This window comes from Pogoniulus pusillus, chromosome Z, assembly GCF_015220805.1.
Source record: "Pogoniulus pusillus isolate bPogPus1 chromosome Z, bPogPus1.pri, whole genome shotgun sequence".
In the NCBI taxonomy this organism is placed as follows: domain Eukaryota; kingdom Metazoa; phylum Chordata; class Aves; order Piciformes; family Lybiidae; genus Pogoniulus; species Pogoniulus pusillus.
Window position 1 is genome coordinate 82,344,028 of NC_087309.1, and position 21,144 is coordinate 82,365,171.

General features: G+C 40.3%; 1 protein-coding gene across 1 annotated transcript in view; it reads left to right on the forward strand.

The window, feature by feature from the left end:
• Nucleotides 1-21,144, forward strand: part of SECISBP2 (SECIS binding protein 2) — a 28,728-nt gene that overhangs the window by 3,465 nt on the left and 4,119 nt on the right. The window contains exons 3-13 of the mRNA XM_064176351.1: nucleotides 860-986; nucleotides 1,372-1,595; nucleotides 3,022-3,109; nucleotides 5,188-5,312; nucleotides 7,165-7,323; nucleotides 10,318-10,419; nucleotides 13,818-13,937; nucleotides 15,113-15,245; nucleotides 17,839-18,008; nucleotides 19,866-20,004; nucleotides 20,449-20,578. Coding sequence (XP_064032421.1) covers nucleotides 860-986; nucleotides 1,372-1,595; nucleotides 3,022-3,109; nucleotides 5,188-5,312; nucleotides 7,165-7,323; nucleotides 10,318-10,419; nucleotides 13,818-13,937; nucleotides 15,113-15,245; nucleotides 17,839-18,008; nucleotides 19,866-20,004; nucleotides 20,449-20,578 — 1,517 coding nt within the window. The remainder of the gene's footprint in view (nucleotides 1-859; nucleotides 987-1,371; nucleotides 1,596-3,021; nucleotides 3,110-5,187; nucleotides 5,313-7,164; nucleotides 7,324-10,317; nucleotides 10,420-13,817; nucleotides 13,938-15,112; nucleotides 15,246-17,838; nucleotides 18,009-19,865; nucleotides 20,005-20,448; nucleotides 20,579-21,144) is intronic.

Sequence of the window (21,144 nt, forward strand, 5' to 3'; positions counted from 1 at the left end):
GTGATGCAACATGAAGACGCATACTTTAACTTCTGTAAGGAGTTCTGTAATCTTTTTAGAGGCTTGGACTGAGCTGTGTAACTGTTTGACTTTTTTTTGTCACTGTTTCCTGTCTTTGAAGTTTTGTGTGTGAGCTTGTAGAGAAATGATTGATCTTTACAGCTTTGCATTAATTCAATCACATCTCCTAACGCTTTACTTACCAATGTAATTTTGGAAGTCAGGAAATGCCTTGTCCCCCTACTCAAGAAAATATTGTTGTTGCCAGATGAGCTTTGATTTTTGTTCAACATCTTATAATCAGTTAAACTACTTAACCTATGCTCATACTTCATGTGGACGCAAGCCAAATGCTTGTTCTTTGCCTGATACCCTGATTCCTGAGCCCAGCTGTGATGAACTATGTTTCTTGTGAGAACCACAAGGCTTTTGGGACTTCACAGTATAGGTGAATGTTTTTCCTATACTGGGATCATACAGGTGTATCTTTTCTAATTACTTTCTTTGTGTTTTACACAATTTGGGTATTTTGACATCAGACTTTATTCTAGTTTTCTGCATAATACGTAGTTTAGTTGAAAGACTGAAGTACTTTTGAAGATTTTTATCCGTATTGTAGAAGAAGCTGAGTTGTAGAAAATCAGACTGGATGATTTAAGACCATTTAAGAAGGAAGATAAATTACAAATTTCTAACCAGCTATTCCTGGTTATATTGTTACTTGTGGTTATGGTATGCTAACTGTTTATGTTGCATTGACTTGATAGTTAAACTTGAGATGCAGAGGTAGTTAATTGTAACTCAAAACTGATCACTTTACAAAGTAAAAGTAAAATTAGTATGTCACAAATACTTGCAGCAGAGATCAAAAGATGGAGAGAAAAAAACAGACACCAGAAGGCATGATGGAGATGACTCTTCTGTCAGAATTATGAGCAGGACTTTATACCAGACCTCCTCGTGCAGCAGAGGTTCCATGAAACCAGGTACAAATGTGTTGTTTGATCAGAAATGCATCTAATAGACATAAAATGGTTGACTGTGCTGTTGTCTCCTGTTCGTGGCCATATTTCTAAATCTAGAATAATTAAAGAACATGATTTCTTCCTCGTGTGACTTTTTGAAAAGGGATGATGACGTATGTCCTTTTGATGACGAAAAAATTCATACAAACTGATAATTAAATGTTCCCTAAGCAAGCATCTAAATTTAGAGGTACTTCTCAGTTCAGTGTTGTGCATACACATTGGTTGTAATTGCCAGGTTGGTTGTTCTTGATTACCAGAGTTATGTCAGCTAGTGTACTATAAAACATACTTGGACATGGTCATAACCAAGTTTAATTATTTAGCCTTCACATTCTTTATTCAGACAGGTTCAGTAAAACTACAAACGAGAAGTTGACTCAAGCTCCAAAACCAGAATCTTATCCTGTACTCACATTTGAAGCTACTGTTCTGGACTTCGACAAGTCACAGAGTTTGAGAAGAAGTGAGATACTGAATGTACATCATAGGAGTGGACCACTATGTTCAGCAGAAAGAAACATAACGTGCCTTAGCCAACCGCAGATGTCTCGTTTGTTGAAGACAGAGGTTAGCTGATGCTTTCATGTTGAACTCATAAATAGAGGTTTTACACTTCTTTTTATAGAAGGTGGTGTCTCCTCTTTTTTTCCTTTCTCATTGACTTTTTTTTTCCTTCTCAGTGCTGGCAGTAGATAGGGGAAAACATTTATGAGAATTTGGATTGGTATTATTATGATCTAGACTTCTAGCTTACCTGTACAGGCACATACATTCCTGAGTTTTAACAACTTACTTTCTCTCTCACCTCAAAATAATGGTTAGTAGTCATTTATCCAGTAGTTATGACAGGTTAAAAAGAAGAACAATTTAAAAATCTAGAATATTGTACTTAATTGCTTTGTACCCAAGGGAAAAAAAAAAACAAATAAATTTCTAGAGTTCTTGATTTCCTTGGTACCCTGTTTGTTAACTTTTCTGACACATTCAGCAGATAGGCAGTAATTTTGAATGATCCAAACAGCAATGTACTTCCAGTGCTTCTGAGAGGAAAGCTGTCTGTGATGGAATAAGACCTTTTTGCTTTCTGCTGCATGTGTTTCCTTTTTCATTGCTAGTTTGAATTTGATCATGAACTTTGTTTCTAATTGTGATGATTTGGGCTCTTACCCGCCCCCCCACACTTTGTATTTGCCCCAGCTAACTCAGACGGACCCTGGGAATACAGATGAAGCAATTTATTTACAGCTAGCAGAATTTACAAGCAGCTATTACAATATATACAGTTATATACAATTATATACAGACATATACAAAGGATAAACAATACAAAAGCACAACTCCCCTCCCAGAAACCAAGGTCCCCAGGAGGGGCTTTCAAACCACCCCAACACCTTACCCCGGCCCTCTCAACCTTACCCCAGTTCTCAGGAAGAAGAGAGGTGCGGCCAAGAGGTTAGGGAGCAAGGTTAGTAGGAGCAAGGTTAATGAGATGTGACTAGGTCTGAAGGCAAAGGCAGAAGAAGAGACAAAATGGAGAAAAAGTCTTTCTTCTTCCCAGAGTTCTCAGCGTAACTGTGAGAGAAGTTGACATCAATTGTTTTTCATTTCACTGCCTGTTATCTAGTTCTTTTACCAAAACATTCCAGCTTGCTTCTAACTAGCACACTAATGCTCTTGGAAGATTAGAACATTTTATTATTTGTTCTTAGAATGCAATGGCATGGATGCTTTTGTAAAACGTAAGAGGGTGTCTTCTTGCTTGTACAGCAGTGGAAGGACATCCACCTCCGTTTTGTAATGCTCTAGGGTTGAAATGACAGTTCCACTTAGAAGAGCAGTAAAATTCAGGTTACAGAATTACCCACACCTTTATTTGTGCATGCATTGAGGATTTTTTTTCATTTATGTTTTGGGGTTTTTTTATGTTTAGCTCTGTTTAGATGAGTGATTTTAGTCCTTCTTTTTTTGTGACACTTGACTGTCTATTTCACAGGAAGATACCTTTGGAGAAAGCAAAGCTTCATCAAAAACTTTAGCTGACACTACAGCCAGCTTAATGCCCACTTCTCTTGATAGTAGAGGTAAGTGCTCTAGACACAAATTATTTGCCTGTATGTTAACTGCTTGCATCTCGTCAGTTTGGAAAACCGAAGTGTTCTGAGAAGCAGTGGATGTGTTAAGAAGAGAATTAAAGAGTAAACTCACTGTTAAAAAGAAAATAAAAATAATAACCAAACAAAGAAAGCTGTATCCACTTCTTTCAAGTGAGATGAGCAGTTACAGCTCATTCTTACTTAACAGATGTCGTTAGCAGATCAAAACTAGGATTATTTTATTACTCTGTCTCGTTCATGCACAAGGGCATATGTTCCTGTAGTTGCCTCCCATGTTGTTTGAGAGGAGAGAAAGTAATGTGTATTGATTATTGGAAGTCCATTGAGTAGTCTTCAGATATTTTTTCAGGAATGAATGAGAGGTAAGTATCTAGCCAATCTTGATAAACAAATTTGCTTTCAATTACTGGCAGACTAGAGTCTAGCACACACCTAAAAATTATTCTGTGACATATGTTAATTCTTTCAAGTCTGTTAAGCAAAGAAGGATAGCTGTGGACAACTGTGATGCTGGAAGAGTCCCTTGGTTTGTTTTGTTTACCTGTTGTCTGTTTGTGGGGATGAAGAAGTTTGGTTTTGTTATTTTTTAATTTCCACAGACTACCAAGTGGGTAGTTTCAAGTAAATACTTACATTTAACTGAAATATTAAATCCAGAATTGTGTGAGAAAAATGTTCAGAACTTTTGTCACAGAAGTGTCATGTGTGCTGTGCATTGAATTGTCCAAGTGCCTCTTGCCGGATCGACAGTTTGGTCCTTAGCTTCCCACTGACTTCAGCAGATGAATCTGTCTGTTAGAATTCTTTCTGAAGTACCTTGAAGGGCACTTTAAAGATGAAGTTATTCTAGAAAGATTAAAGTCATCTGATAATGCAGTTTTTTGGTTTTTTTCCTAAACCCTGTCCTCAGTTTCAATCTCCCAGAATTAAGTAACAGTTTGTGGTGAGATGGTCTTGGCTGGCATCCTGACTCCCACCCAGGGTGCTCTCTCCCTCTGGTCATTCTCTACCTCCTCAGGAAGAGAAAATTTAAAAAAAAACATTGTGGGTCAAGATAAGGACTGGAGATTGCTCACCAGTGACCCATCTTAATGAACATCAATTTGTTGCCAATTCAAAATAGGGTAGGATGGTGAGAAACAAAAAAGAAATTAAAACCACTTTTCGTCCCCACCTTCTCTTCTTGCTAGGCTTATCTTCGTTCCTGACTCTTCTACCTCCTCCTCCCTGTCCCAAGCATCACAGAGGAACAGGAGTTGCAATCACTTCAAAACATCTCCTCCCATCCACTTCTTCCTCTGCAGGGGTGCAGGGGTCAGCCTACTCCACCATGGTCATCTCCAGGGTCTTCAGGGGAATCTGTCTTCCAGTGCCTGGAGCACCTTCTCTACCTTCATCACTGACCTTGTTGTCTGTAGAGTTTTCCTTCACATTTTTTCTTACCTCTCCCTTTCACAGCTCCTGCTGTGGTTTTTACCTTTTAAGTATATTGTCACACAGTCACCACCTCAGTTACTGAGCAGGCCAGCTGTGTCTGGCTGTTGGTTTGTTTTGGAGTTGATCAAGGCTGTCTCTTTCAAAACTTTGTTATTTCCAAATGCAAATGCTGATGTAGCGTTGCATGTAAAAGCTGTATGAGTGAGAGGGATAAACATTGAAATAAATATTTATGTTTATGTATATAAACATAGCAGAAGTTGTCATCATAAAGAAAAATACCTTAAAAAATGAGCATGGAATTATTTTTATATAGTTAGTGTGACACAATGTAGATTTCCAGTTATAATTCAGTTGGACTAAATATATGTATATAGTGGTGGATAATATATGGAGTAGTTGCAACTCTAGAAACTTACTGGACAAGTGAAATATGTGTGTCATATTTCAGTCCTTTCTCAGAAGGAATATGGCTCTCAGCTGTATCTGCTGATTCTTGATTAATTACTGATCCTTTTTCTTCTGGATATTTGAGAAATGTTGTTTAAACATCTTTGTATTTTACTACTTCTTTTTTTTCTCAATGGCATTTCCTGAAACGCCTGCAGATGGCTCTGCTCAGCCACATGTGTCTTGGGCCATGGTACTTTCACAGCCTCGGAAGAAAATTGTGTCATCACCAGCATCTGAAGGCCCTTCCACAAGCAAAGGGAGGGAAGATAGTGAAGCAAAGGTACTTGAGAATTGTCTGGTCTAAACTAGTTTCTGTCACTGTCGATTGTGTCTCTTTGTGAAAGACCAACATTTTTATAGGCTCTGTACAGTGCCAGCTTCTTATGTAGCTTTTAAGCAGCTAAAAGGAGGTTGTAGTGAGGTGGGTTTCAGTCTCTTCATGCTAGTAATGAATGGTAGGATGAGAGGAAATGGCTTTATGTTGCTCCAGAGGAGGTTCAGTTTGGATGTTAGAAGCAAACTCTTCACTGAAGGAGTTATTAAACACTGAAATAGGCTTCCAGGAAGGTGGTTGAATCACCATCCCTGGAGGTGTTTAAACAGTACATTGATATGGTGCTAAGGGACATGGTTTAGCACCAGACTTGGTAGAGATAGTGAATGGTTGGGCTCAGTGATCTTGAGGAATGATTCTGTGAATTTAACTAATACAAAGTTACCCTGCCCTTATTGCAGTTTTTATTGTCTTGTAGTGAAAAACCACAACAAGATGTCAAATGCACAGTGCTGCTTCAGCAACACAAATGTCCAATTTCTAGGCTGGCCTTTTTTCAAATTCCTGAGCCTCATAATGAGACATGAAACATGGAACTCTTGCATTATGTGGGTAGATATATCCTACTGAAATCTCAGGAGTCTCAATACATTCTGATGACCGTGCAAATTGCTTCAAACTATGAGTTTTTGCAGGAGCTCTGAAATTCTAAGAAATCTTGAATTTTCCTTGCATACTTAGTATCCTAGACTGGATTGGTTAAGATAGCCCCTTAGACATTTAAGTGTGGTCACTTGTGAAGTACAGAAAGAAAACTCCACAACATGCAAAGTGTTATTAGGTAAGACATGTTTAATCAGCGCTGGGTGACAAGGGGAGGTCATCCACCAAAGCCTTTACACACCTTCACCTTGTTCAGGTGAAATGTTTATACTACAAAATCATACATACTCAGTACAGGGGTAGAATTATTGCAGTTCTGGGAATAGATGGAGTTATTACAATCAGTTCCTGGAACTCATTTCCATAATGTCCCCCTTCTTTACATATGCTCATTGCTACCTGGTGATCACCTTTTGGGGCCTTTGGGAGGAAGGCAAAGCTGGTGAAAGGCCTGTGACACAAACCCTATGAGGAGAGGCTGAGGGAGCTGGGGTTGTTTAGCCTGGAGAAGGGAAGACTCAGGGCTGACCTCATTGCTGTCTACAACTACCTGAAGGGGCGTTGTAGCCATGTGGGAGTTGGTCTCTTCTCCCAGACAACCAGCAATAGAACAAGGCCACACAGTCTCAAGTTGTGGCAAGGGAGGTGTAGGCTGGATGTTAGGAGGAAGTTCTTCACAGAGGGAGTGATTTGCCATTGGAATGGGCTGCCCAGGGAGGTGGTGGAGTCGCCATCCCTGGAGGTGTTCAAGAGAAGACTGGATGAGGCACTTAGTTCCATGGTCTAGTTGTCTGGATAGACTGATGTTGGACTGGCTGATCTTGGAGGTCTCTTCCAACCTGGTTGACTCTGTGATTCTGTGATAAGGCCTATGTCTTCCTCAGTCTGACCTCTCTACCTTTTGTCCACCTGGCATCACTTGTGGGTCACATTCTTGGCTGAAGTCTCCAATGTTCTTATCTTTGAATACAGTATTCTTCTTCTCCATGAGAGTGTTTCAAGACCAAATCAATCTTAACCCACCTCCTTTATGATTATCTGATCGATGATGCTTTATATCAATGCTCATACAGTTAATGATTTGACTAGGTTCATAGACTCTATATTCTATATATATCCTTGTCAGTCGCCTTTATTTTGGTAGGTGGTAATGAAGTAAATCAGTTCCTAATGGTCATGCCTTATGATTTCTCAGCAGTCAGAAACAAAAAACAATGCTAGTGAAACTGAGCCTGAGGAAACATCAGAAAAGAAGAAAAAAAAGAAGAAAAAGAAGAAAAAAACGAAATCACCTGCTGATGCAGAAAAACCTCAAAATGAAGCTAGTATAATACAGGAACCGCCAAGGATCGAGGTACTGGGAAGAGGTTTCAGTTACTCTTTTAAATTGTATAAGTGTATTGGAACAGCTAATGTTAACACAAGTTTGTACAAATTTAAGTTCAGCTTCCTTTGGTAGAGAATATTGGTTCAGATCGTTTCACTTGAGGTGTTTGTCAGAAGTCACTGTTAGGGAACAGTTGGGAACATACTGGGTACCATAATGTGCCACAATTTTAAAGTATGTGGTGCTAGTATTACAATTCTTACAATCTCCTATCTGTAAGCAATTTCTGTGTAACATAGTTGTCAGTGTTTACCTCCTGACTACTCCTGGTGACCTTGTTCTCATCTCAAGGCACTTGAAAGATAAGAAAGTTATCAAGAGTAGTCAGCATGGATTTACCAAGTGGAAGTCATGCTTGACTAACCTGATAGCATTTTTTGATGCCATAACTGAATAGGTAGATTCAGGGAAACCTGAATGTAGTCTACCTTGACCTTAGCAAGGCCTCTGACATCGTCTCCATGGTTGGATCACAGGACGTTAGGGGTTAGAAGGGACCCAAAGAGATCATTGAGTCCAATCCCCCTGCCGGAGCAGGACAATACTATCTAACATAGATCACAGAGGAACAGATCCAGACAGGCCTTGAAAGTCTCCACAGAACGAGCCTGTTCCAGTGCTCTGTGACCCTTACAGTAAAGAATTTTCCCCCTTGTGTTGAGGCAGAACATCTTTTGCTGCAACTTAACTCCCGTTGCTCCTTGTCCTATCACAGGGAGCAAGTGAGCAGAGCCTGGCCCCCTGCTCCTGGCCAGCCTTCAGATACTTGTAAACATTTATCAAATCGCCTCTCAGTCTTCTCTTCTCCAGACTAAAAAGCCCCAGGTCCCTCAGTCTCTCCTCATAAGCCATGCCCTCCAGTCATCCTTGTAGTCCTCCGCTGAACCCTCTCCAGCAGATCCCTCTTAAACTGGGGAGCCCAAATCTGAACACAGTACTCAAGAAGAGGTCTCACCCCTAACATCCTGTGATCCCTTCCTGTCGGTTCCCTTCAAGTATTGAAATCAAGGATCTCCAGCTTCTTCCCCTCAAGTGAGCATCCCTATTTTTACTATATGCTGTCATGCATTCTCTGACCTGTGAATGGCTAATCTAAGCAGAAAGAGAATGGCAGGAGTCATAGAAAAAAGTAGGAAGAAAACGAGAATTAAAACAAAAAGGAGAAAAATGGCATAGAACCATTGAATGGTGGGGGACTATTTTCAGATTCTCCTGGTTTGCTGGGAATGCTTTTGTGCTCATCGGTTTGAAAAATAAGTGAAACACACTTATGTGATGCTCTTGAAATAGAAGAGGGAAGAATCATACATCTGGAACTTAGGAGCATACAGGAGGGTTCTGCTACATGCAGCAGCTCACTGGAGCAATGTATTGGATTGCTTACTAAAAGCAATGCTTGCAAAACATGCTCATTGATAGACTGTTAAAGAGCATGAACAGATGCATTTGGGGAAGAATAATCCTGTTTTTCCAAAAACAAGGATAGGCCATGAGCTAGATACGTGCTGTGGAAGGAAAGAATGGAGGCTGCTGTTGATAATCAGGTCAGCCCTGGTAGCACTATTGATCAAACATGCAAACAGTGCTGAGAATTGTGAAGAAAATAGAAAAAAAAAAGAATTATGACAATGCAGAAATCCAGGACATATCCAATCTAAATATAGTTGGATTTTGTTTTCTTGCCTTACCTCAACTCTTTGGAAAAATAGACATATTTGAACTACAAAAAGACAGACCAAAGGTTCCAATAATAACAAAAGATATGAAGCAGTTTCTGTGGGAGGCAAGGCTGAAAAAAATGGGACTTCTCAGTGTGTAAAACAGATGTCTAAGTGGGAATCAGAAGTGACAAGGAAATAAAAGGGAAATTATTTGATCTTTGTCCTGTTTCTGTTTGATGTACTCTAGTTCTTATAGATGATCAGTTAAAAGCAAATATAAAGAGATGTGACACTGAGTGGTAGATTTTAATTACTCGTTTTGCTCTAGGATATTGCAAATGCTAGAAATTTATTTGACTTTGGGAAGTGATGGAACAAATTGAAATAAAAATTACTCTTGTGATAACTATTTAGATACAAAGGTACTACGTCTAGTTTAAGAAGTCCCTAAGCTGGAGGAGTGTGTGAAACATTTTTTCCCTTTCTTACAGTCACTTTTGGGGCATACGTCTAAGCTTCAAAAGTAGTTTGTGAAGTCTTTACAGCTTCCTAGCTTGGACTGTTTACATAAAGTCTTCCAGGCCGCAGAATTGTTAGTGTTTTTACTAGTGGTTTCTCAGAGAGTGGAAGGAGAAACAAGTGAATGAAAACCAAGCTGATGGACCAAGATCATTATGATGGACATAGTGAATATAAGGTGACCAGTGTAAAGCAAGGTTCAACCTGTCTCTACTGAGTTAATCTGGAATTAAATACCCCCTGTTAGTGAAATTTACTGCTGTGTCCAAACATGCATAATCAGTTGAGAAATTTAACCCTCTATTTCCATACTATAATCAAGAGTTATTACTCTCTTCCCTGCCCTTTTTGTTCTTCATCAGTCACATATTTTAAGGGGGAATTGCACACCTGAAGACTATACTGGAAAAAGAGGAAAGTTGTTTTCAAGGCTGTTAAATCACCTGAAAAACACTCTTTCAAGAGTCCTTTATTTCTGGTTGTTTGTATCAGCAGACAGCTGTAACGAGATGCTGTTGGACCTTTTTCTCTTGAAAGCCCTTTCATCTGCAAATGGAATCAGCTGCCGTATAGGCAGCTTAACCGTTGCAGTGCTGTGCAATGCAGTCAGCACCGTGGAGTAGTTGGTGCCCTGCACTTGGCTTCAGAGGTTTTCTGCAGTGAAACAAATTACAGGGAATGTTTAATAAGCAGGGAGAAAGTAGTTTGAATGTAAGAAAGTTAACTTTGAGAATGTAGACTTGCTAGTTCTTACTAAAATAATCTGATTTTTGGTATTTAGGATGCTGAGGAGTTTCCTGATCTGACAGCTGCTTCTGATAAGAGAAACCGACCAGGATCTCAGAAATCATCATTTGCTCCTGCTTTTAGAAAGCACTCTGAAGTAAGTAATCTTACAACACTATGTGAATGTTAAGAAAATAAGCAGGAAAAGACTGTCAGTTTTAGATGAGACTAGAGATGGAATTCTTTTGACTAAATGCAGATGCTTATGATGTGGAGTTCTGTCTGTAGCAATCCCTTTAGGTCCTATCATAGTATCATAGTATCATCAGGGTTGGAAGAGACCTCACAGATCATCAAGTCCAACCCTTTACCACAGAGCTCAAGGCTAGACCATGGCACCAAGTGCCACGTCCAACCTTGCCTTGAAGTGCCCCAGGGACGGCGACTCCACCACCTCCCCGGGCAGCCCATTCCAGTGTCCAATGACTCTCTCAGTGAAGAACTTTCTCCTCACCTCAAGCCTAAATCTCCCCTGGCGCAGCCTAAGGCTGTGTCCTCTCGTTCTGGTGCTGGCCACCTGAGAGAAGAGAGCAACCTCCTCCTGGCCACAACCACCCCTCAGGCAGTTGTAGACAGCAATAAGGTCACCCCTGAGCCTCCTCTTCTCCAGGCTAAACAATCCCAGATCCCTCAGCCTCTCCTCATAGGGCTGTGCTCAAGGCCTCTCCCCAGCCTCGTCGCCCTTCTCTGGACATGCTCAAGCATCTCAACATCCCTTTTAAACTGGGGAGCCCAAAACTGAACACAATACTCAAGGTGTGGTCTAACCAGTGCAGAGTACAGGGGCAGAATGACCTCCCTGCTCCTGCTGACCACACCATTCCTGATGCAGGCCAGGATGCCACTGGCTCTCTTGGCCACCTGGGCACACTGCTGGCTCATGTTCAGGCGGGTATCAATCAGCACCCCCAGATCCCTCTCTGTCTGGCTGCTCTCCAGCCACTCCGACCCCAGCCTGTATCTCTGCATGGGGTTGTTGTGGCCAAAGTGCAGCACCCTGCACTTAGAGCTATTGAACCCCATCCCATTGGACTCTGCCCATCTGTCCAGGCGGTCACGGTCCCGCTGCAGAGCCCTTCTGCCTTCCAACTCAGTCACATCTGCCCCCAGCTTGGTGTCATCTGCAAACTTGCTGATGACTGACTCGATGCCCTCATCCAGATCATCTATGAAGATGTTAAAGAGGATGGGGCCCAGCACAGATCCCTGAGGGACACCACTAGTGACTGGCCGCCAGCTGGATGAGGTGCCATTCACCACCACTCTCTGGGTCCGGCCCTCCAGCCAGTTCCTAACCCAGCACAGTGTTGCCATCCAAGCCATGGGCTGATAGCTTAGCCAGCAGTTTGCTGTGGGGGACAGTGTCAAAGGCCTTGCTGAAGTCCCGATAGACCACATCCACAGGCCTCCCCACATCCACCAAGCGAGTCACCTGATCATAGAAGGAGATCAGGTTAGAAAGGCAGGATCTGCCCTTCCTAAACCCATACTGGCTGGACCTGAGCCCTTTGCCATCCCTTAGATGCGCTCTTATCACCCCCAAGATAACCTGTTCCATCAGTTTCCCTGGCACTGAGGTCAGGCTGACGGGTCTGTAGTTCCCAGGTTCCTCCATCCGACCCTTCTTGTGGATGGGGACCACGTTGGCCATTTTCCAGTCTCCTGGGACCTCTCCGGTGAGCCAGGACTGCTGGAAAATGATGGAGAGCGGCTTGGCCAGCTCAGCTGCCAGCTCTCTCAGCACCCTGGGATGGATCCCATCTGGTCCCATGGACTTGTGGGTGTCCAGATGGCTCAGCAGGTCCTGAACTAATTCCTCATGAATTCCCAGGGGAACACACCGCTCCTCAACCCCATCCCCCAGTTCAAGAGGCCATTCTTCTCCTCCTCCCTCCTTACTGTTGTAAACTGAGGCGAAGAAGGCATTCAGGACCTCAGCCTTTTCTACATCATCAGTTATAGTCCTGTGTGGACAGTGAAGATATTTGGTGTATTCAGTAGATGATTATCATCATGTCAAAGGAGATACTTTTTTTGGTCTCTGAATTAATTGCTGCCTAAATTCTGAGCTTCTAACATAGGCACCAATGTTGTAGAGACTGAAAGCTAGCTGAGATGAATTGTGTTTATGTAGCTATATTTTCCTACAAGTAGTGTTTAATTTTGCATTTAATATTAAGACTCATTTTTTGCCTTTGTTGTTCGTTTATATAATCAAGTTTCAAGGGCATCTGAAGAGTGTAACACTGTGTTCTCAAGCTGGGTAAAGGTTAAGAATTTGAGTGTAATGTCAATTGTAAATATAAGATTGCACTTATTTTCCTAACATAAGTGAAATAAATCCCAAGGATGATGTTAGAAATTTGTTCCATATAGGAATGAATCCAGGGTATCTCAAGGACTGGAGATATGATTGCTCTTGCAAGGCAAATAGCATAAATAATAAAGGTAAAATTCTAGGTTTCAGTTTTTTTGAAACTAGTTTTGCTGCTAGAAATTTTTTGTCCTTGGTTTTGTTTCACTGATTTTTTGTGGTTTTAAACTCAGGATGCAAAGAACCAAATCCTTTGTTTGCTTTGTTTGAGGCATTAAATTGTGTTAGAGGGAGGAGTGAACAGCGAAAGGCATTGTAATGATCAGATCCAATTTGTTACAAAGGAAGTGCATGTCAATTGACAGAAACCTTTCAGATTTGTAGGCGTAAGTGGGACATAACCTCTCCAAGCTTACATAAGTTGTAGAGACATGATTAAGCCACTGCTCTGTAACAAACATTTGGAGGTGAAGCTGCTGATTTTATTTTTTTTTTTCTCTTCCACATCTGAAAAGAATAAGGAAATCATCACTTGGTATATGGCAACCAGTAAATGGTCATCACACTTTTAGAAGGACACCATTAGGTCTTTAAGACTTCTCTTCTTCAGTCTGAATAATCCCAGTTCTGTTGGCCTTTTATCATAGAAGAGATGTTCCAGTCCTCTTATCATTTCTGTGGATCTCCTCTGGACCTATTCTGTAGGGAGGAGAGTCACATCCCTTGGTCTCCTGGCCATGCTACTTTTCCACACAGCCCAGAAGAACTAGCTTTCTGGACTGCGAGCGCATAATTGTGGCTCACATCCAGTTTTTCAACCACCAATATCCCAAAGTCTTTCTCTGCAGGACTGCCTTCAATCTGTTCATTCTACAGCCTGTAGTGATACTGGGTGCTGCCCCAGCCCAGGTCCAAAACCTTGCACTTGACCTTGTTGAACTTCATGAGATTAATGCAAGCCCACTCCTCATGCTAGTCAAAGTTTCTCTGGATGGCATCCTTTCTCTGAAGTCTGTCAGCTGTGCTACCCAGCTATGTCACTCACAAACTTGCTGAGGATGCACTCAATCCCAATGTCTGTGTTCCACTTGAATTTAATACCATCTGCACTTTACCCATCTCCATGTGTCTTTCAAATGTTTCCCTTCCTCCTTGTCACCTTTTGTCTCTAAATTTCAAAGATCCGTCTCCACGAAGAGCCTTGGGATACTCGTTCTTCCACACTGGATGGAGCTCTTAAAGTGGATGGACTGTCAGGGAAGCAAGTTTCATCTTCTATATTAGCAAGAAAGAAAATTCAGGTAAACAAATCAGTATTTGAAAAGATGTTTACAACTCAAAATGGCAAAGTAAGTTACCATATTTAAATAGAAGATTAAACCCAAACTTATCTGCTATTTTATTTGTACTTTGGCATTCATATTCTGGTAAGTTACAAGATCGTCTTGATTAAAAGCACTGCAGCAACTGCTGACCCCCCACTTCAAGATACAGTGTTTAGTTAGAAGTACTCAATTTTCTCTAATGTCTATGAATTTCAGATATCAGGAATTTCTTTCCTCTGTCTGATTTGATCATGACATAAATCCAGTCCAAACTGATTATTTTAAGGAGCTGATAACCACTTAAAAATGGTTCTGCTAGATATTAGAACGTGGCAAGGAGATCCACCTAGCTTGAGGCAAGAAGGAGAAACACAGAGCAACAGTGGGGTCAGCAAGTAGTTCCATGTTGGTTAGTAGGTTCTAGCATATCTCTGATACAAGTTGAGACCCTATTCTCAGGAGGAGGTCACTAATATTTCTTAACCCTACTGTAACAGAATAGCACTAGAATAAGACTTCTAAAAGTAGAAAATCTGAATTGTTTCCTTAGCATGTTTTGCCTTCCCAGTTTGCCCTTTGATAGTCTTTGACTAGGCTATTCATTCGTAATCTTTGCTTTCTGAATCATTAAAGATGGTGCCAAGAGCAGGACACTGCATTTGCTTTCTCTTCAGAGCAAACAGAAAGGTTACTGCTCAGGAGGTGGTGCTTAAGGATGGTGATGCTGATGACCTCTCTTTTTAATAAGACATTGAAGACAATGATACATGTATATTACAATTACATACTCTGAAAGAGTCAGAGTAGTTTTTCTGTACTTTTAACAAAACTTTCAATTTTGTTAAGTCTTTTATTTCTTTTTCAAAGATAGGTGGCAGTCTGACTAGAGTGGGATTCTGACATGAAGCACCTCCCTTATTAAAGACTTTATACTTCATTCCAGTAGCTATTCAAGAGTTACTCGAAGTGTTTCAGATTTTTTGTTTTTCACATTGAAGTTGCTGGATGTTTAAAGATCAGAATACTTCCATTGGATCAAATTGAGAGCATTGTGGATGAAGATGTAGGAGTGTGTGACACGCTATATACACAGTAACAGTCTTTATATTCTGAAATGGAGAGCATTGCTGATTGGTACTGCACTTGTTCAGGAAACACCCAGGAGCAGTGGTAAGAAGAGTCAGATTCCTGTCCAATTGGATTTAGGTGACATGCTGGCAGTCTTGGAACAGAAGCAGCAAACAGAGAAGTCAAAACAGTCTTCTAAGCCTGTGGTGCTTTCAGGTACTGCTTACAGTGAAATCCCCTTTCTTTCAACTTCAATTGTTTTTAAGTATTTAAATGTTGACTGAGGCCTGATTTCTGATCTGTAATGATGTCTGAATACACAGGCAAGAGTACAGTTCACAATACAGAGGAGAAAATACAGGTTCTTTAAAAAAAAAAGGTACAATGCATGACAGTCAGAGTTCTTTGGAGGAGACTTGAAGAAAGAAAATTCTTGAGGACAATGATTTGTAATAGAGTACCTTATGTAGAAACATGAGAGGTGATTGAAATTTACCTTTGATGAAAGTACTCCTGTTTGCAGAGGTTTTGGCATTTACATAAGTTCATGTGTTTTGTTGTGGTCTGAACCTACAGGAAGAGGCTGTGCTGTAACAAAGGCTTTATTAAGCTCCTTTGATACTAGAAATCTTAGAGCTGAACTTGAGAGAAAGAGCCTCTTTGCAAACAGGAAGGTTATATGAGAGTCAATCAGACCGAGCCAGAGGATGAATTCTGCCATGCCTGATAGTTTCAGAATAACTGCTGCTAACAAAATGCTAGATCTTGGTGATAGAGAAAATCTTCCAGACCTTTTGGATGCATAACCAGGGGGAAGACACAAACAGCTCAATGCCCTTTTCATTGTGGGCAAATTGTAGTATTGGCTGTGTTATTGTAGTGTATTTTGCAAAAGGAAGAACAATGTTAGCTAGAATTTAATAATGGTAAATTTTTTCTCATTTCACTAAAGAATTTTTTTGTGACTATTTCAGAGACCTAATAATGAGAGAATGCATCTCACAATATTTGATATCTCAAAATAGCAAGCATCTCTGAGATTTTCCTTCTCTGAGAGGACTTGTAAGATGCTTTTGAAGATTCCTTTTCTGCAATTGATGTTTTTTCATTTGAGGCAGTCAAAATCAACACTGCTGAGATGCTAACAACCAGTGTTATTTCTCCAAAATTATACAGTGCATAGATTGGTGGAGCACAGAGGTGTGGGTCACAGTACCTGTTTTCTGATATTTAATTGCTTATGTCTGAATCTGCTGCAGAAAACAAATTGATGTATCAAGTCCATATCCTGGAAGTATAAGGCAGATGTTACCTCAGCTTTATATTGATTTTTTTCAACATTCAGTGGTATTGGGGGATCATTGTGTAAGCACTTTGGAAGCAGTAAATGAAGATGGCTTAAGACAAGCTAGTTAGAAGTTTTGGGTGTTTTTTTAGGGGAGAGGGGTTGCTGAAGGCACAAAGGTGTCAAGCTCATTCCACTGACACTTAGATCATCCCTTTTTGACTCACTAGTGTGGCCTGGTTTGTATTGCAGGTAACTGAAGTTTGACAAAGTACTTTCACAGTATACAGCAATTCCTCCTGATAGCTAATTGAAAGGGAGAGTGGTTTTCAGGTTGAGAGTTTGTGGTTGTGATGGTTTGGGTGTTCCCCACCCCCACCACACTTTAGAAATACCCAGACTAGACTCAGCCAGATCTGGGAATATGAATGAAGCTATTTATTTACAGCTAGCACAGTATACAAGCAGATATTTACAGTATATACAGTTATATACAGAAATAGACAAGGTAAAAGTAATACAGAAACACAACTCCCCTCCCAGAAACCTGAGTCCCCAGGAGGGGCTCTCAACCACCCCTACACCTTCACCCTGCCCCTCTCAACCTTACCCTAGTCCTAAAGAAGAATAGAGGTTCAGCCAAGAGGTTATGAAGCAAAGTGGGTTAGGCCAAATGGAAGGTGAGGTTAGGGAGTAAGATGTTGCTCAGCCAGCAGCCCAAGGCAGAGTGTGAGAAAATGGTGAGAGTGTTATCTAATGTTTTCCTTTCCTCTTCCCAAACCCCTTAGCGAGACTGAGGGAAGCAGACATTGTTTTCCTTTCACAGCCTATAATCTCACCAAACATTCTCACCAAATCTCACCTATAATCTCACCAAAACATTCTAGCTAGCTTCAAACTAGCAGAGTGGTTTTTAAGGTCCAGATTCAGTAACCTCACAAGTCATCTAAAGTATCTGCTCTAAATTCTCTGCAAAATGTAGGCAGAGATCTCCTAAGCACTGTGCTGGTTAAGCAAAAGAGACTTAGCTGTAGCTTCACTTTACTCATTACCCATCCCTATCTGTAAATGAACTTCATCCAAGTGCATTAAGGTGTAGGTAGGAATAACTGTCCCAAATTATTTTCAATTTAATTTTTGTACATACATAACTGCAGCTCAATATTTATCTTAATACAGTACAAAATCTGTGGAGTAAAAAGTGCTATTACCACGAAGCATGGATATTTCTGAAGGTCTTCTGAGGAGACAGTGTGGTGTGGTCTTGCGCATACCTTGGAGTGCGGTGTTTTGCCACGTCATGCTTTTGAGAGTTCGGAGACAGAGCTTGTGATTCTACTTATAGAATGAAAGTAAAAGACATGCCAGTCTTTTAGGGAGGGTGTCTTTGTGAGACATAGGACTGCCTACTCTTTAGTAGCAAAACAGTGTGGGTACTAGTTTTAATTCAGTCATTAAACTTGCACTGCATGTTAGTTTAGGTGCTTGTTGCAGTTGTTTGATGCAGACTGTTTTTTATCTCAGTTGGTGGTGCCATGCCATTGCTTTCTAAAGAACCTGCTGCAGCCACAAAAAGTCACCGGTTAAACCAAGGAAAGATGCCGCATAACCCTTTGGATTCCAGCGCTCCTTTGGTAAAGAAAGGGAAACAGAGAGAAGTCCCTAAAGCAAAGAGACCGACACCTCTGAAAAAGGTGCTCATGTTTTTAACCTTAAATAGTACAATACAGGATAATGTCACCTCGGTGTTAATTTGTGAGTCTGTTAAATATTTTGGTCTGGAGATCTGCATCTCAGTGTCCACTTACCTAAACTTAATTTTGAATTTCCATGTTTAAAAAAAAGGACTGGGGGCAGGGAAAAGAGAAGAGTGCTGCTAAGGAGCATGTACAAATGCTGCCTGAGGTAGCGTCATTACAAGAGTGTTCATGCTTTTGGTGAACACTTGGTACAGGGGGCAGCCAAGGAAATGTTAATTGGTTTGGAGAAGATATTCTGCTTTACAGAATTGGGGAGAATGGTTTCAACCAGGGTCACATTTAATGTTTCTGTGCTCTTTGAAGCCCAAACTTCAGCTGATTCTGCAGCAGCTAGTGTTAAGTCAGTGTAGAATGATTTAATATGTATTTTTAATTTACTTTTAAAAAGTGATTTCTCTTGTATCTTCCTCCCTCCTTTCCTATTCATGTTGCTTCTTGTTCTGTCTTCTGTATGGAGGGTTTTGAGATGGCACTCCATTGCTAGGTCACTTCTTGATCTAGTGAAGAATAGTGCAGTGGTCATTTTGTGCTGCTTAGTTGAACTTGAGAACTCTGCAGTGTAAACAACAGATGCAGAAACCTCTGGGAGGTGATACTAATTAGTGTGTCTTCTAGCTATTTTATCCTCTTATCTTGAGAAGACAAAGATTGCTTTGTCTGTGTAAAAGTCTGTGTTCTGAGCATGGTAGGAAGCTTATTGTAGTTCTTTGTTCATCTTTGACAAATTTGAATGGAGACATTTACCTTTGCATTTCAGTTCTGTGGTGTAATTAATTAAAAATTTTGGGTAGATAAGCAAAACTGGTGGTCACATATATAATATTTTTTTAGCAGCTGTGAAAGCAGAGAATGAAGATAACTTTCAGGAGGTATTATTGCTTTCACCTACAGTAGCATGTTTGGATCCAACACTTCTGTTCCTGCTGCTCCTTCTCTTCCCTCCCTTCCATGTATCATACAGCTTAGCTATCCATGGTAATTTCTTCTGGTTTTCTTCAACCAGCAAATTCAAAGACAGTGATTTTTTAGAGAGACTCAAGATTTTTAATAAGGGGGCAAGAGTAACTGTGTGTGTATATTTATATACTTATGTACTTGGATATTTGGCTTAATTGCTATGACTTGATGGTCTGAAGAAGACAGTTGAAGAGGGAGGCCTTTTCACACATTTCTCTGCATCAAAGCAATTTGTTTTAACTTTATTTCTTCTCTTATAGTTGATCCCAGTAATTATTTTCTTCACACAGACACTGTTAATCAAGGGGAAAAATTTTCTACATAGATATAGAGAATAAATTCCTTTCTTTTTATGTGCAAAGTCTTTGCACATAATAGCTGTCTTTGAATAATAGCTGTCTACAAGTACCTGAAAGGATGTTGTGGAGGGGCTACTGCTGGTCTCTTCTCACAGATAAATACTGAGGGAGTGGCCTCAAGCTAGATTTAGACTGGACATTAGGAAACATTTTTTTCACAGTAAGAGTGGTCAGGCTTTGGAATGGACTGCACAGGTTGGTGATTGAGTCACCAAGTCTGGATGTGTTTAAAAGTCATTTAGATGTGGCACTTGAGGGTGTGGTTTAAGGGTGGACTTTGTAGAATAGGGATAACAGTTGGACTTGATGATCCTGGGGGTCTTTTCCGAAAAGAATGTTTCTGTGAGTCTGTGATTTCTTTGATAGTGCTAAACTTTATGAATGATGTGTATGTAAACTCTTGGTAAGAGAAACTGCTTTATTACCTGTGTGACATTGAATTGATTTTGAGGTTTTGGTTTGTTGTTTTTTTTAGATTATTCTCAAAGAAAGAGAACAACGAAAACAGCAGCATCTGCTAGAACAGCTGCCACTGCTGAAAAATGGAGATACTAACTGTCACTCTGCAGAAAATATTACTGAAGCTGAAACCCTTGCACAGGATAGTCAAGCAGGTATCTTTTAAGAGAATGCTGTAATACAGTATGTATATGGATATTTGAGAGTGAGTGCACCTAGTGTTTTCAAAAAAGTGCACCAAATACTGCCAAATAAAAACTGTTTCTAGGATTCAGTGTGAGTTACCTACAGTTCACAGGGTGCCAAACCTGATAGTCAACGTAGTTGAGTAATTTGGATCCTGATTACTATTGCACACCTCTACGCTTTTCGGATTTATTGTTGTCAGAATGTGAGTCCCTGCTTCTCTCTGTCTGGCTGTTTGAAAAGATACACATTAGTGAAAACTGAGAGAAAAAAAATGTACAACTTGTGCCCCTACTATGCAGATTGTTATAATACTGAAGTAACAGCTCTTAAAGAAGTACTCGACAAAGTTGTTACTGTCACAATGATTTTTGGTCTCTCTTTTCAATAAAATTTCTTTATTTACGTGGTAGCTGTTTCTGCAACTCAAGTTGCTGAAGGGATTCTGAGCAGCACAGAGATCAAGGAATCTACAGAAATTTGTGTGACTTCAAAGCAGCCAACCTCCAACCTTCCAAAAATCCATAGCAGGAATTTCAGAGAGTAAGTATTGCATTAATATCTGTTTTCCCACAGTATCATTTATGTGGCATTTCTGAAGCGCGATACTTCACTGCATTTTGTGTAATGCTGCAGTGCAGACTGAAAAATCCATGTGGTTTCTTTCACGTATTTTTCTGTTAAGATGACACAGAGAAATTATATCTGTATAGTTTCTACATTGCAGTAATTCTCACTTCAAAAATGTATCTTCCCCAAATGAAAGAGGATCATGAATCCATTAAAGGCTGACAAGGAAAAGGAGCTACTGTTCAAGTACCTTACTTTAAGTAAATGGAATACCAGCCTGATATGTAAGAGGAAAAGGACTACACTTTAATTATTTCCAGTGTGTCCTTTGGTTTTCTGCTGCCAGAGCACATGCAAAAAAATGTAGATGCAGATGACATTTTCATGTTTTGTCTAGGAAGAGAAATAAAAGGAAGATCTTTGGGTTATGTGCAAACACTTTCAGTTTTGTTTAAACAGATGCATGTATGTGTTTCCTTATGAAGAAACAAATCTGCTACTCATTGATTTATATAAAACAAATGCCTTAAGATAAATCC